The 17,643-nt window shown below is 36.6% G+C and overlaps 1 protein-coding gene across 1 annotated transcript in view; it reads right to left on the bottom strand.

Moving 5' to 3' along the window:
- The window catches only part of UNC5C (unc-5 netrin receptor C), a 357,267-nt gene that overhangs the window by 101,946 nt on the left and 237,678 nt on the right, over positions 1-17,643 (bottom strand). The window contains 1 exon segment of the mRNA XM_043572041.1: positions 1,439-1,542. Coding sequence (XP_043427976.1) covers positions 1,439-1,542 — 104 coding nt within the window.

Here is a 17,643-nt window from a genome sequence, read left to right as displayed (position 1 = left end):
AAAAAACAGTTCCCTTCTTGCAAAATAAAACAAGAAGTTTCCTTAAGAACACTACTTGGAGTCTTTGCATTGACACATGGAGAGATATAAATGGCTGTGAGAGAAAAAATGGAGCTGTTTTCTAAGAGCTTTGCCTAGATATCTTAATTTACTACTTATAATAATTTGCAAAGAGCAATCAGATGTTTAATCTTGTGGTGGTGAGATCAGCTAACTGAGCTGGCTCCCACCTTTGCTTCAACCTTCAAAAGACTGAAAAACTAAGAGAAAGCTAATAGTAAGTACACTATTAACTATGAAACATTTTTTGAACTATATTGTGTCAATATATTATTTTGCAATTTCATACATAAAGGAGAATTCAAGACTTATTTTTACAATAAAACTAAAAACAAAAAACAAATCAGCTGGCTCATATTCAGGCCCCAATTGCAACAACTAAAAAATGCCTCTTTCCACACATGCAATAAAAGAGTGAGAATTCCAAAGGACTCAAGGTAGTTTGGAGGTTAACAAGGACCAACAGGTTAGCACCTATGTATGTCACCTGTCAAACTGAATGTGTTTCTGGGCCCACAGAATACCCAATTAGCTAGGGCAATAGTGTTTGATGCCCATTAGGATGTCTCCTAATAATCATAAAAGTTAACATTTTTGAGAGCTTAGAGTTATTCGTTAACAAATGAAAATACAATATTAGACAATTTTCCTCAACAAGTATACTCTATGATGGTGAGTGTCTCAAGGAGGGCATGGCACTCCCTTGGGGCCATGTAGGCCTATCCCCTGTAGACAGGCATTTTCAAAGGGCACCATATGATTTGGTGCTAATGAAAAACATGGCATGTATCTGATTCGTAATGCTTTATTAATAGTCAATAGGCTTTGTTTTAGCCAAAAAAAAAAAAAAAAAAAGAAGAGCTTGATGGAAGAAAGCTCATGGTGGGAAACTAATTGACACTTGTTATTTCTCAGACATGTTTTTATTCATGGTACGTAGATCTGGCCTTTGGATTACATCACAGAACAGGAAATATATATGTGGGGTGCACAGGCTCACAGACACACACACACTCTTCTTACACTTTTTGCATATTATCAAGAACAATAATAAAACCGATGGTACTTTATTAAGTCTTATCACCTCTCCATATGATAAGTGCCAGATAAAATAAAGCAATGTTTCTGGTTTCTTGAAAGAGAATGACAAAATTAAACTGAGCTGCCTGTGGCTTTGTCCAGTGGGGCATTCTAATTGACTCCCGAGTCATTAATCAGTTCCCAATCAATCTATTTTGCCAGCAGCAGGCAGTTAGGACTCCATTACCAGACATTCATCATGCCATACCCTAATTCACTGCACCATTAGCCATGGATTAGGCCTCTGTTAGAATAACTAAATGCCACTTGCTAAATGCAAAGAATTTTTGTTACTCACCTCAGCCACTGGGATCCCTTCAGGTGGTCGACACTGGAGCAAGACTTCCTGTTCCAAGGATACCTCCTTTCCCAGGGGTTCCTGCTCAAATGTCTTCCGTAGATCTGGAAAGCACAGGTAGTAAAATACATGACAAAACTAATAATAATTAACATTTATTCATTTATGGAAAACGCTATAAAAATGTTCCAGTTTAGCATTTTAGGTGTCTTTGTATTTTTTTTAACCACACCACATGTTGTTAGTACTATACCATAGTTGGGGTTATTATATTCTGTGTGGTGGAAAACATGAAATTCAGAGGCTATTAACTGCTTCTACTTTAATCTTTAATGGAATGCTTTGGAGAACCTAATTTTCAAAATAAGTGAAACTGATTAATTGCATTTCCCTAGTATTGCTTGGTAACCAAATATAGTGATCACATTTTTTATCAAAAGAATCCCATTGTCATGATTCTTACACACACGCAGTCTGTTATGTACATACATATTTTTCTCTTCATAATAGATACTATTAAAGTTGTAGTAACTCTGAGATCTTTTCATCAATAACTCAAAAGGAAGTTTTTTGTTTCAGAGGGGAAAACAGAATGCTGGAATCCTGAAAGAATGAACATAGCTTCTTGACATGTCTCAAACACAAGGCAAGGAAAAGAGTAACTATGGGGATGAGTCTAGAATATGTAATTATGTAGCCATATGTAATTGTACATATGTAATATGTAATTATGTAGCCATCCTTCAATTAGAAGATTAAATAGTCATTTCTCCCCAAATATACCAACTGTCTAATTACACATTTATATAGTTATAGTTGCTAAAATATGCATTAGACTTTTAAAAATTGTTATAGGTGGAATAAACATGTTAGAAGTCAGTTTATCATTTTAGAGCACCTGGGTACCTCAGTCGGTTAAACATCTGACTCTGGATTTTGGCTTAGGTCATGATCTCACAGTTTGTGAGATCACTGAGCCCCACATCGGGCTCTGTGCTGACAGCATGGAGCCCACTTGGGATTCTCCCTCATCCCCTCTCTCTCTCTCTCTCTCTCTCTCCCTCTCTCTCTGCCCCTCCCCCCACATGCACATATGTGCATGCTCTCTCAAAATAAATAAACATTAAAAAAAACAAACTATTGATTTAAAAAATCGGTTTATTATTTTAAACGCCAAAGTTAAAAAATAAATGATTCTGCCACAGAGCTTTGAAGCAACATTTATATAAACAAAAAAATATATTAAACATTTTATTTCATACACATACAGTTTCAGCTCCTTCCAATGAAAAGTTATTGGAATTTTGTCCAGTTGATTTTGATTATAAATTAATGCTTCTATCCTTCCATGTCACATCTTTGATAAAGACTTAAGAATCTAAAAGTACCATTTAAGCCTATTGAACTGTGGGTGAAAACCTGAAGACTCTGGAGGCATATTCTTAATGTCTTTCAAGGAGCTATCAGAAAGCACGATCTGGAAGGAAGCACGGACAGAAAAAAAAAAATCCATTGTTACAAACTTGCCATTTGTTGAATTTCTCGGCATAAGAAAACCTTCAAAAGTTTAGGGGTTGTGAGAAAATTATGGATATATGTGATCTGAGGTAAGACAAGAGACTCGCCAAACGGTGACAAAATTTCTGTCAGAAGGCCACTTCTGATTTGATTATCAAGAAATTTAGTATATTGCAAAAATAAACACTTAAAATCCACAGTTATTAGAACTTACAAGTTATCGAAATCATGTCTTTATTTTACATGTAAGAAACATATCTATCAAATTACCGAAAGCCTTACAGCAAAATAACCAATGCTACATTAGAACCTTCTGAGACTTGATTTGTACATATTTTGCTATTACAGACATCCCTTTCATCAGACATCTTTTGGTTAATCCGTGTCCTTCCAACACAAACATTAAAAACTTGTTACTCTCTTCTTCTTTTCTTCTCTTTTTTAACTCTTTCTTTTCTTATGTAGTTTCTCTTTGTTTTGGATCTGCATCAAGATAAAAATTTTGGCAAAATGCCAAGTACTAATAAGAATAATAGCAGCGGTGGACAATTTTTATGGGACAAAATGTTCTTGGCCAGATATATCTTGTTTATAAAAAAAAATCATTCTGAAAAACTTCCATCTGATGTGGGGTAGGGTGAAAAAATAATGACTGGAATTAGTTCTCAAATTTAAGAACCTATCGACTCTCTTGGTTAAATTAATAAGCATATCACAAAATGAGGGCTTAGAATAAGAATGAGGTACGTATGCATCCAAATAGCTAAAACAAATTATTTTCATATTTAGTATTATATTCTTTGGTACACACTTGCTTAAGTGCTTAAGATGATGATGTGTAAGATAAAAAGACTCAAGACTAAAAAGGTAAGCCGAGATCTACTTGTGAGAGCCTTTCTGCCACGCTAAGCAATGGCAAGCCCTCAAAAGCTTTTAAGCAAAGGAAGGGGATCAGATATCATACTCCCCTCACTGTGACAGACGTGACAGAGGTGGTGGTAAAGAGACAGAAGGTAGTTAGGAACCCATCTGAGTAGAGTAGGAGGAATGACGGGGTCTTGAACTCGGCTAGTGATAGTGTGGAGGAGGAAGAGGAGAAGGAAGAAGCAGATTCTGGAAATAAAAAGATCATACATTTCAGAAGACCCAAGTATTTGGAGAGTGCCAGGAGGCAAGAATAATAGTATATTCTTAGCTATTGCAATTGTTAAGATGGCACCATCACTAGATGATATAGTACAGAATTAGAAAGGAAAGTGAAGAGAAAGATAGCGATGTACTTGGTACAGGTTCAGTTTGGTGTGTACAGGATATTCAAATGGAAAGTGCAATAAATCCAGATCATGTGTTCTCAGGCTCAGTACTACTGACATTTGGGACTGGATAATTCTCTGTTGTCAGGTTGTCCTGTGCATAGCAAGATACTTAGCAGCATCCTTGGACGTCACCTACTAAAAGCAAGGAGCACCTCTTCCAGCTGTGGTAAAATAAATGCCCACAGACAGATGCCTAATGTCCCCAGTAGGCAAAATCCATCCCAAGTTGAGAAACACTAGAACTTATAAAAAACCTCCTTGTAAGCGATTTGTGCTTTGTTGTCTAGGAGACGACCGAAGCATGGGAAACAGATTACATCACCAGGAGAAAGACTGAGTGCTCAACATACAGGACACCAACATTCAAAAGAAAAGGCTGCCAGCAAAATGACATGGCATGAACAAAGAGGCAAGAGAGAAACCAAACAGACATGTGTCAGAGGAGCCAAGAGGAGAATAACGTTTTAACAAGATGAGAGGCCAACAGGACAAATGCAGGGAAGGATTCAGAAGGGAGAGGAAGTCACTGGTTTGGGATATTTAGGTGTGAATGGCAAGTGAAAGCCAAGCTGGGTTGAGGGGTGCATGGGAACTGGCAATATGACCATCATGAGAACCTACTGCTATTTTGCAAAAATTTTATGATGACAGAAGTCAGCAGCACCATTAAGAGGCAATGGGTTTGAATGCAGCATGCTGTAATTCTTAGGATATGGTGTAGTTTTTGGCATGGTTTTCAAATTCCTGCCATATGAAGGCACTTCTTAGGAGGATCCCTGTTTCTTAACTGAGAATGGTGACCACACATCAGAGGCACATCCTTCGAGAGACAGGTTTAACTGAGCCATCATTGAATACCTTGTAATTATTTCATTTTAATGGTTTGGCTTTAAACTCCATATAAATTTTATGTAATTTCTAAAATGATCTCGCATTTAACCCCCCACGAGGCAATACTTCTTTCTGCAAAATCCTTTTAATTTCTGCCATAAACCCTCTTTTCTAGCTCTCAGGTTGTGTAATGAGCATAGAATATATTGTGGTTGTCCAGGAATGCAGCTGCTCACTTCTGGATGCCTCTGCAAGGGGAGGGTGGGTAACGTTTTAAGCATATCCTCTATCATTTGCAGAGATGTGATAGAAGGCAGGCTGGATGCCTTGCAGGCAGAGAGAACACAAGGGTGACGAATGAATAAGCATGAAAAACGGACATTTGTCAGCCAGGAATTAGATGTAAAACAGAACGGTTCAGAATAATGTGGGTATTCCTGTCAGGAAAAGAGATGAATTTCTGCCCTTGGAAGACCTTTAGGATTCTACATTTCTGTTTTCTTTCCATTAGTTCTGCTGATAGTAAAATAAGTATAAAGTCCTTTCATTATAACCTAGATTACTTTTGCAAAGTCAACTTGGCCTACCTCCGATTTAGTCGTTGATTCCAGCGATTAAAAGAAAAACCAGCTTTGTCATATGCATGCATTCTGAGAGATGTTTACTTAAGAGCATGAATATTGGCTTACTAAATCCATACAGCAAAATCCAATTAGCAGATGTAGAATCAGACTTGAAACTATATGGATTTCTATTTACCATTTACACAGTAATCAAAGAAAGCCTTTCAGAGCCCCTACATGCATGGGCACATACGACGTCTCATTTTCTATTGTAGAATCTTGACGCTTTCAATGATTTTTTTTCTTTTGCAAAATAATACTACTGTGGTTACGAATTATTTATGAAGTGGAATACACTAATTAATGGCATTCTACAAACATGAACTCTGCTTTTTGGCAATGCGGTGAACAGAAATGAAGACTAACTGGGAGTTCGAAGACTGGGCCTTTCCCTTTCCTCATTTCTAAAATAAAAATAAATGTCTGGATGCTTCTGAAGGTCTCTTTTGCTATATAAAAGGGCCAATGACTGACTAGATTAACATTTTAAATATGTGTTTGAGGGGAAAAAGGTTTTCCTGTGTTGAATAAAATACTTATTGGTTGTGATGGATTTTTAAGGAGCTATACCAATGACTAGTATCTAAAAGAAACAATAGGAGAAATCATTTTTAAATAATAGAGGAGTTGGCGAATCTTTGAAGACAACAGCTTATAATTTTCCCTCAGAACAATTTTCATGGAATTTTTGGATACTTGGATCTATAGGTATAGCTAAGAGAAAACAGGGAAAATGATAGGTTCCAGATGATTCAGTATTAAAAATACCAGAAAGTTCTTTATACAAATCCAAGGAAGCAATCATAAAAGCCAACTAAAATTAAAACTTGGATGATTGTAAATGCATTGAGAATAACTTTGACAAAAGTAATTTTCTGTCTCCATGGAGAGATGGGGAGGGGAATGCCTACCCAAAATAGCATGTAAGAAAGCCCCATCATGTCAATGTGCATATTTATGGAAGGGGCAGAAAATCACATCTCCATCCCTTGAGCATCTCTGCCTGACACTCCAAAAAGGGTGAGTAACGCCTACGACTGAAAAGTCAAGGATGCACAGGCCATTTTTGAGTATAATGCATCACACTACCATCTAAACACCTGTGAGCCCCACTGATTTTGAAAGGAAACCGAAAGAAAATATCAGCAAGAGATGTTCCTATAGTGTCTGAGTAGGCAGGTTGCTGATACTGTTTTTTTTTTAAAGATGAATGACTATGTCCTTACTCTAAGTTTTTTTAATTGTTGATATTTATTAAAAAATATTTATTTCCTCAGCAATATTACTTCATTGTACAGAAAGATTCATTAGAATAAAATATTTTTTATTTATTTTTTATTTTTTTTTGAATAAAATATTTTTTAAAAGACAGATCTTGGCAATGTGGTAGACTGACACTATGAAGTCAAGAGTTCTCCATAATTTGGCTATTGTGGATAGATAGCACAGGGGACATGTGCCCCTATGAATCAGCACTCCTGTATCCTTTGGATAAATTTTTAGGACTACTAAGTCGTAGGGTAATTCTATTTTTAATTTTTTGAGGAAGCTCCATACTGTTTTCCAGAGTGGCTGCACCAGTTTGCATTCCCACCAACAGTGCAAGAGGGTTCTCCTTTCTCTACATCCTCGCCAACACCTGTTGCTTCCTGAATTGTTAATTTTAGTCACTCTGGTGTAGGTGGTATCTCAATGTGGTTTTGATTTGTATTTCCCTGATGATGAGTGATGTTGAGTATCTTTTCATGTGTCTCTTAGCCATCTGGATGTCTTCTTCGGAAAAGTGTCTATTCGTATTTTCTTCCCATATCTTCACTGGATTATTTGTTTTTCGGGTGTTGAGTTTGGTAAGTTCTTTACAGATTTTTGATACTAACCCTTTATCTGATATGTCATTTGCAAATATCTTCTTCCATTCCATTGGTTGCCTTTTAGTTTTGTTGTTTGTTTCCTTTGCTGTGCAGAAGCTTTTTATATTGATGAGGTCCCAATAGTTCATTTTTGCTTTTATTTTCCTTGCCTTCAGAGACAGGTCAAGTAAGAAGTTGCTGCGGCTGAGGTCAAAGAGGTTGTTGCCTGTTTTCTCCTGTAGGATTTTGATGATTTCCTGTCTCACATTTAGTTCTTTCATTCATTTTGAATTTATTTTTGTATAAGATGTGGTGTAAGAAAGTGGTCCAGGTTCATTCTTCTGTATGTTGCTGTCCAGTTCTCTCAACACCATTTGCTAAAGAGACTGTCTTTTTTCCATTGGATATTCTTTCCTGCTTTGTCAAAGATTAGTTGGCCATACATTTGAGGGTCCATTTCTGGGTTCTCCATTCTATTCCATTGGTCTATGTGTCTGTTTTTGTGCCAATATCATACTGTGTTGATGATTACAGCTTTATAGTACAAGCTTTGTAGTCTGGCATTGTGATGCCTCCAGCTTTGGCTTTCGTTTTCAATATTACTTTGGCTATTGGGGGTCTTTTGTGGTTCCATGAAAATTTTAGGGTTGTTTGTTCTATCTCTGTGAAAAATGCTGGTGCTATTTTTATTGGGATAGCATTGAATGTATAGATTGCTCTGGGCGGCACTGACATTTCAACAATATTTGTTCTTTCAATCCATGAGCATGGAATGACTTTCCATTTCTTTGTGTCTTCAATTTCTTTCATAAGCTTTCTACAGTTTTCAGCATACAGGTCTTTTACCTCTTTGGTTAGATTTATTCCTAGGTATTTTATGGTTCTTGGTGCAACTGTAAATGGGATTGGTTCCTTGGTATTTCTTTCCATTGCTTCATTATTGGTGTATAAAATGCAACTGATTGCTGTACATTGATTTTACATCCTGTGACTTGGCTGACTTCATGCATCAAATTCTAGTGGTTTTTTTGGTGGAGTCTTTCAGATTTTCCATGTAGAGTATCATGTCATCTACGAAAAGTGCAAGTTTGACTTCTTTACCAATTTGGATACATTTTATTTCACTTTGTTGTCTGATTGCTGAGGCTAGGACTTCAAACACCCTGTTAAACTATATTGGTGAGGGTGGACATCCCTGTCATATTCCTAATCTCAGGGAGAAAGTTCTCAGTTTTTCCCCATTGAGGATGATATTAGCTGTGGACCTTCCATATATGGCTTTATGATGTTAAGGTATGTTCCTTTTATCCCGACTTTCTTGAGGATTTTTATTAAGAAAGGATGCTATAATTTGTCAAGTTCTTTTTTCTGTATCTATTAACAGGATCATCTGGTTCTTACCCTTTCTTCCATTAATGTGATGAAACGTCCATCAACTGATGGATGGATAAAGAAGATGTGGAAGATACATATCTATATATCTGTATCTATATCTATATCTATCTATCCATATACATACAATAGAATACTACTTGGCAATGAAAAAGAATGAAATCTTGCCATTTTCAACAATGTGGATGAAACTGGAGGGTATTATGCTAAATGAAATAAGTCAGTCAGAAAAAGACAGATATCATGTTTTCACTCACATGTGGAATTTGAGAAACTTAACAGAAGACCATAGGGGAAAGTAAGGAAAAATAAGTTGCAAACAAAGGAGGCAAAACATAAGAGACTCTTAAATATAGAGAACTGAGGGTTGATGGAGGTGGGGGTTAGGGGAGGTGGGGAAAATGGGAGATGGGCATTGAGGAGGACACTTGTTGGGATGAGCACTGGGTATTGTGTTTAAATGATGAATTACAGGAATCTACTCCCGAAGCCAAGACTACACTGTATATACTCTATGTTAGCTAACTTGACAATAAGTTATTTAAAAAAAAATTATGTATCTCCTGCTTTTTTAAAACACCAGGCATTCCTAATTTATATTAGGAAAACTAATGACTGATTTTCCAATAACAAAGCATCCATTACCTAAAAAAAAAAAACAAAAAAAACCCAGAATTCTCCAATGGGTAAACTTCAATAGACTATTCTGGTGGGAATGAAAATCCTTAAATTCCACAGAATAATAATAAGATAAATGAAATATTGCATTATTACTGTTGGTTGTTTCGTTTCTTTTATACCTCATAGAGTTTTGTGAATATTAAAAGACATATTGAATGTGAGAAGTTTTCGAAAGATTATAAAGCACAGAACATGTAATAAATTATAACAATTTCTATTATTAATACTCAGAGAGGTCTGAAATGAAAGATTATTACTCATATGAGTAAATTTTCAGCATGTCGTTTTCTTGCATACTTTAGCCATATTGTCTATAATAGTATCTAATATTCCTTATTGTCTTTTGGAATTTAAGGTTTATTGCTATGTTTTTCAAACTTATGTGTCATGTCCCCTTAAAGAGTTATGAGATCAATTTAGCGGATTGAAAAACAACATTAAAGACATGAAACCGAATGAACAGAACATGCCAAGATGTATCATACATAGTATTATGTGTGTATATATGTATATACATATACATATACCCACACACAAACACACATATATATCTGTGTGTATTTCTATGTGTAAGAAGACCATGATATAAATATATTTTTTATTGTAGGTCACTGTGAAAATCTGAAAGTTCTGGGAGGCAAGATAACATTGTAGCTAAGAGCAGAGTCTTTGCATAGAGAAAACCGGGTTCAGAGCCAGCTGTGTGACCTTGAGCACACTGTTTAACCTTTCCTTGCCTTAGTTTCTTTAGCCGAAAAATGGGCATAATAGTTACTATATTATAGGTTATATAGGAAGACCTATAAAATCTTAACATCGTGTGTGCCTGGGATATATGTGCCCAAAAGATAAGATTCCCCCACCCCACCTTTCCCCACTGTATTAGCAAATTTATTACACTACACAGGTATTAGGTATTATCATTACTAGTCAAAATAAATATAATCAAGTGAGACAAAAAAATTATGAGTGTGACGGGCTAATTATTGAAGATGATATTTCACAAAGAGAAATCCAAGGACTGCCATTCTGTGCTTGATAACAGTGCAGATTTCATCTCAGGTTGGGCCTTGGAAATCTACACTTTTAAATGGTCCCACAGGTGTGTTTTATACACAGCACTTAAATATGTGAACCACTTAATGACTGACTGTTGATTATTTATGGAACACCCATGATACGTATGGTGCTGGGCTAGATCTTGTAGGCAGCAGGAGGGAGGCTTTGGGAGGTTGTGGAAACCAAGCAAACTTGCTTCTGCAGTGTGGTTCTTACCACCTGGTTCTTAATGGTCCCTCTACTGGTATTTCCAGAGTGTCAGCTGCAGAAAGCTTTTGTATAGGCTGATCAGCTTTTGAAATTTCACATGTATCTAGGGACCACGCAGGTGACAATAAATGATAGAAAGTTAGGCACAGAATTTGTTTTTTTCTTGAAACATGATGCCTACCTGGGCTATCTTTCATTTCTAAATTTTAATAGTGACAAGAATACAAAACCAATCCACTTTACTTTTTGCTCTTGTTACTCAAGCAGTAAGTTGCATGTTGCCATAAAGGAATGCAGACTCGGGCCCACAGGCCCCATATTTCATTGGTAACAGAAGCTGGTAATGCCAGTCATTATGTGAGCTTTTTTTCTAATCCTATAGGTTGTTAACTACTTAAAATTTATCAAGAATTCTTGCGTGGGCCAGTATTTTGAGGGCCTAACCGAGAAGTTGGTAAGCTATATTGGGCCTATGAACTGCCACTTTGAGACGTTGGTCTAGCAAATTCAGTGGTGAGTGTGTCAAAGTTAACTTAATGTTTCTTGCAGCTTCTTTCTTACCTCAGAGACAATCCTCTGGATTTCTCCCCATAGCTCTTCTTCCTTCTGACTCTCAGACGCTTAACCAAGAAACAGACCTTGGTGGGCAGAGCTGTTTCTGTTAGTAGGATTCCATATATAACATTTTCCTAATTCACATTGTATAATTATTAATTTATGTTCCCTTGCGTACTTTCAGAAATAATGTTAGGCAATAAATGTTAGGATTTCAGAATATTAAATAAATGAAAACGATTCCATTTTAAATAAATGGAAACTATTAGCACATGAGTCAGGAGAAGCAAGAGGTTTCTTGATGGCTGGAAAGACACTTTGTAATTATTTCTGTAATTTTTGATGACTACATAGGATAAATATGTTCCCACATTCTTTTCTGAACCAGTGTCTTCATTGTTATGGTTGCTATGTAAACAAAACCCTGAATCTCTTTCAGGTAAGTAGGAACGTGTCCAGAGTGGTTATGATTTCTTCTCAGCTCTTGTTCTTTAGAGTAGAAATAGCAAACGTTTGGCGCCAGTGCCTTCCATGACAGTGTAAGTCATTATATTCTTTTCTCTGGAGTCTGGATTTAGCCTCACTTAGCTTCCCCAGCACAGAACCCTGGGAGGTTACAACTAAGCAGGAGTTACCATTCAAGATATGTTGCAATTTGCATTCCCAATTGAGAGTTCACTACACAAAACTTTCTGATATGGGGTGTGTCTGCATAGTTATAGCCATCTTTCTAGCAGATATTACATCACTATTAAATTTCACTTTATTTTTTTATTTATTAAAAAAAGGGTTTTTTTTTAATGTTTGCTTGTTTATTTATTCATTTATTTAGAGAGGGAGAGAGACAGAACTCGAGTGGGGGAGGGGCAGAGAGAGAAGGAGACACAGAATCTGAAGCAAGCTCCAGGCTCTGAGCTGTCAGCACAGAGCCTGACGTGGGGCTTGAACTCACGAACCATGAGATCTGACCTGAGCCGGAGTCAGTCGCTTAGCTAACTGAGCCACCCAGACCCCCTCACTTTATTTTTTTTAATATTTATTTATTGATTTTGAGAGAGGGAGAAAGAGAGAGCACATGAATGGGGGAGGAGCAGTGAGTACAGAACCTGATCTGGGGCTCAATCTCACAAATGACCTGAGCCGAAATCAAGAGCCAGAGGCCTAACCTACTGAGCCACCCAGGTGCCCCAAGTTTCACTTTAAGAAGATAAAGTAAATAATCCCAGCCAATTAAATGCTATTTTATTTTTTCATTTTAAAAATTCTTTAGGGTCAAATATATCTCGGTGCTTGGTGCTTAGTACATAGGAGATCCTTAAAAAATGTTGAATTAAAATCAATTTCCAAAATAATCTGGTAAACCCGTTTACTGAAGATCTGGAAACAATTTCTCTTATGGTAACTATACAAACTCTTTGAAATTACACAGTTCAACGCCCTTACTTTATAGATAATACATCTAAAACCCTCAGAGGTTAACTTCCTTGTTCAAGTTCAGCAGCTATTTATAAGCAGGCTACCCCATTATGTAGGTCTGTTGAAGGAGGACTACTACATAATGCTTGCATTTATTTCTTATAGAAATGACCACAAATTTACTGGCTTAAAATACCCAAAATTTATTTTCCCATAGTCTGGAGGCCAGCAATGTGAAATCAGTTTCACTGGGCCACAGTCAAGGAGACAGTAAAGCTGTACTCCCTCCAAAAGTTCTCTGGGAGACTCCAAAGCTTGACTCTTCCAGATTCCGTGGCTGCCAGCATTCTTGGTTTGTAGCAGCATCCCTCCAGTCTCTGCTTCTGCAATCCCATGGCCCCTCCTCTTCTATCTGTGTCAAATCTTTCTCTATCTTTCTCTTATAGGGACCTCTGTGATGGCAGTTAGCACCCACCTGGATAATCCTGAATAACCTCTCCCTTTCAGGATGGTTAAGCACATCTGCAAAGAGTCCTTTTCCATGTAACGTAAGGTTTACAGGTTCCAGGGACTAGGACCCTGATGCCTTTGGGACCATTATCCAGCCTACCACAGGGGTTATAAGTGTGCAGCTTGGATCCACCTGCCTGACTTTAATCCTGGTCCTGTGTGTTCAGAGATTTATGTGCTTTTGTTTATTCATCCCTAGAATGAGAATAACTACAGTACTTATCTCACAGGGTTATTGTGAAGATCAAATAAAGTAATACACGTAAAAACCCTTAAGAGGACAATGCTATTACCTAAAAGCCCTCTACAAATGTCCTCACTCAGATATCCATTCCATCCAGCCCCAGCTGTCAAACTTTGATAGAGTTCCTGCTTATACTGATATTTAATTAAATAAATAATAATTTGTTTATTTACGTATTTATTTATTTCTACCAAGAAGCCATACTCCAAGTATCAGAATTAAGCTTCTTGCCTCCCAGACTGAGCAAGTCTTGACAAAGCAGCTCTCAATCTAGAGAAACTCTGTGCTTAGAAGAGGTCCATGTTGCAGTTACCTGTTATACTTTCTGACCATCTTTTGTACCCTCTGACACAGGTCTGTCTTCGCATCAAGCAAATATAGCTGATTTACTATGATTCACAGTTTCATGCAATTAATTCTTTTACATGTTGAAAGAACAGAGAGGTGCTGAACCTTTTTTTTTACTTTTGAAAAATTTGTTTTAATGTACTTTCAAAGTGCTCCTCTAGTGAATAAGATAATTCTGTGGTCACATATAGTCATAATACTTATGCTCTTAGAAGGAAAAGAAGTATCTTTCTTCCAATAATGATAAAAGGCACTAATTATGTTGTCATAGTAGAGTACCACTTATGCTTAAATCACCAACTCTGGCTGTTAATGGGAAGTAAGTGCTGTGAACTGACCAGTACAGCATATTTTGAGAGAACTAGATCAGTCTTCTGAGCTTTGGACACTTATTAAAAGTAACAAATGCCAACCTTCAGGCCACACAGCCCTAAAAAGTTTGCCATGGTTTTCTTTTTCAGGAATAGCTTATCTTATCTTGCCTAGAATTTTAAAAAAATCATGATTTTTTTAATACATATATTTAGCAACTCTTACCATGATTTTTAAAAGTAAGGGACACAATGTCTACAAAATATGAGATGAAGTTCTCTTTCCCACTTGCCTTTTCTTCTCAAATATTGTAAAAGATAAAACAAAACAAACAAAAACCAGCAAACCAACATAAACTATATGAAGTTTCATCTATAATTAGGTTGAAAAGTCAAGCATTGTCACAAGTGTGTTTAAAATTCAGATTCACCATTTCCTAAATAAATGACTTGGTCAAGTGACCTAAGGCTTCCTACTCATAGGACCACTGGGGGCTTATATCAGAGTTTTATTTTGTAACCTATTTTTTAAAAAAGTAATGTTTTTGACAACCCTTAGGAATTTACCGCGAACACTTTCATAATACTTCAATCCAGGGACAGAGGTTGGAATGATCTTTAAGGAAATCAGCAGAAGGGTTATCTTGGCAATGTCTTTAGTTTTACCCAGGGATGGCTATCCCTTACTGCACTGAGGTCATTTAAACAGAGAAATCCTAAGTGCACAAATTCCCTGCAGAAGGGAAACATAATTTCAGCCATTCTTCTTTATTTCTTGGCTTTGGGGCATTTATAGAATAAACATATTGGTACTCAGTTTTGCTAAAGGGTTTTTTAAAAAATAAATATTTTAGAGCTAGAGCTCCAAATGACATCCATTACAGAGAAGAGGAAGGGAAAAACCCATACAAGCCACTCTTTTATATTCACACTGCATCTTTAGTTTTAGAAAAAAAATGATTATATGCCATCACAATATTTTTTAAGGTATGTCTTAGGGATAAATAATAAGAAACATGCCAACTTTATGGATGAGGAACCAGACATATCAAAAAGTTAAGGCTCTTTTCTCAGAGTACAAAGAAATGAATGCAATGATTGCAGACAAGCTTTTCTTGCAAATAAGCAGTTTAGCCGTAAACTTCCCTTTTCATACAGCATAAAACATTACTTTAATGGCACATTTTAGTCCAGTGGGTTGCCAGCCCTGCCTATAACACATAGATAGCTGATTTCTCCCAAAATGTAACTTATGAGACAGTGTTCTATCAACTGGTCGTCTACCTCTCAGAATAAACATGAGTCGTGAATGTCTATGGGTTTGTGGGGCCTCTATGAATCTTGGGAATTTCTGTCCAAATACAATAGAAAGTATGTTTGGAAAAACATAGACTGATGAAATCAGGTATGTGTTACAGTTTTTAATCTTCACATGGGGACCACGTGATGAACTATTTAATAAAACAGTTGAGATTTATATGGAACAAGAAGAAATTTATTTTTAAAGATTTCCCTCTCACTATCTAAAAAAATCTATATTGTGCAGTTAATCTTCTCTAATTCAAAGTCTGGCGTCTGTGACTTACCATTGGCTCATTAGGGTGCTTAAATGATTGCACAATGGATCATATCAAACCACAGTTCAGAACTGAATGTTAGGAAACAAGCTATTTATTTGGTGTGCAGGCAAACCTGCTGGGCTATATTAAGATACTTGGTGTTAGGCTACCAGATTCTGTCATGGTATAACCTAAATCTTTCAGAACACCTGGTTCAAGACATGTGTTATTTGGCTAAATAACTATAATTTAGTATAATTTAGTTTTGTTTTCTGCCGAGGAGACAGGTTGGAAATGGAAAAGTAACATATAAGGACACAAGCAATGGCTTCTGTGTATATAAACCAACGTAATAATTCACAAGAGTACATATATTTAATTAAAGATACTGTTCCCCCACACCATAGAAATTTTAATTAATGAATTCCCTTAAGAGACATATTGAGTTCCTACACTGTGCCAAGCATCACTGTAGGCATTTTGAATTCCTCAGTGAATAAACCCAACAAAAATCTTTGCCCATGTGGATCTCACTTCCTAAGGGGGTGAGGGAGATAGACCACAACCCGCTAACATAATAAATAAGCAAGTATATAGTAGATGAGAATTCAGTAAAGTGCTATGAAGAAAATAAGTAAGTGCAAAAATGTGATGGAGGCTTGCAGGGGGAGCACAGAGGCAATCACTTCAGTCTATCGGATGTCCTTGAATTACTTGGGTGAGAAAACATTTTTACTAAAAGAACATATCATTAGCATTGAACAATATCATCACTTTGTCGCATCTTATGCTTTCAGTGTAATTCAATTTCATTCCATTTATTTATGTCTTCAGTTACTTAGCACCAACCATTTGCAAAGCACTATTTTTAGGCATTGGGGCCACAGTGATAAAGAAAATAAAGTGCCTGATATTGTGCAGCTTATATTCTGGTGGTGGAGACAGTCAACATAAAAGCAAACAAATAATGATGAAGAGAAACACCCTCAAGAAAAAGAAAGCAGGTTTGGGCTTCGAAGAGTGACAGAGTTGGAGTCCGTGGATTTTAGGTAAATTGGTCAGCGTTGACCCCAGTGAAGAGAAATCTGAATGAAAGAAGAAAGTGGGCCCCATTTAAGAGTTGAGGAAGACTCTTCCAGGTGGTAAGGAACAGATATTACAAATACCTTGTATTTGAAATGAGTCTATTGCACTCAGGAAACAAGGAGACTGGTGTGGTTGGAGTAGACCAAGCAATGGAGAGAGAGAGGAACCCGAGGCCTTATTACACTTCTGCACTAAATAATAGCGAGCTTCTGACATTATGCCTATGGAAAAAAAGACAGTTTTGTGAACTACTACCTGACATAAACATTATTGTCCTCCCCTCTCCTATTTGTACCCAGAGTGTTCATTAAAGCCTGGACTCTGTCCAGCTGGTCAGACCAACTTCTCCATATACCAGCTGTGAACTCAGGCAGGACTTTATAATCTCCCTTTGTTGTCGGTTTTCTCATCTGTAAAACAGTGATTAGTATACCTGTCACATAGGATTGTTCCAAGGACTGAATGAGCTAGTCCATGTGAACGTTGGTCAAAAGGTATAGACTTTCGGTTACAAATGAATACGTTCTAGGGATATTTTTCTGCAGCATGGTGACTACAGTTAATCACATTGTATTATGTATTTGAAATTTGCTGAGAGAATTGACTTTAAGTACTTTCACTAAAAAAAAAAAGATAACCATGTAAGGAGAAAATTAAGGTGATTGAAACAGTGTCACAATTTTTATCATTATTCTA

The sequence above is a fragment of the Prionailurus bengalensis genome, chromosome B1 (genome assembly GCF_016509475.1).
Source record: "Prionailurus bengalensis isolate Pbe53 chromosome B1, Fcat_Pben_1.1_paternal_pri, whole genome shotgun sequence".
NCBI classification, from domain to species: domain Eukaryota; kingdom Metazoa; phylum Chordata; class Mammalia; order Carnivora; family Felidae; genus Prionailurus; species Prionailurus bengalensis.
Note: the sequence above shows the minus strand (reverse complement) of the source record. Positions and strands in the feature narration are given on the sequence as shown.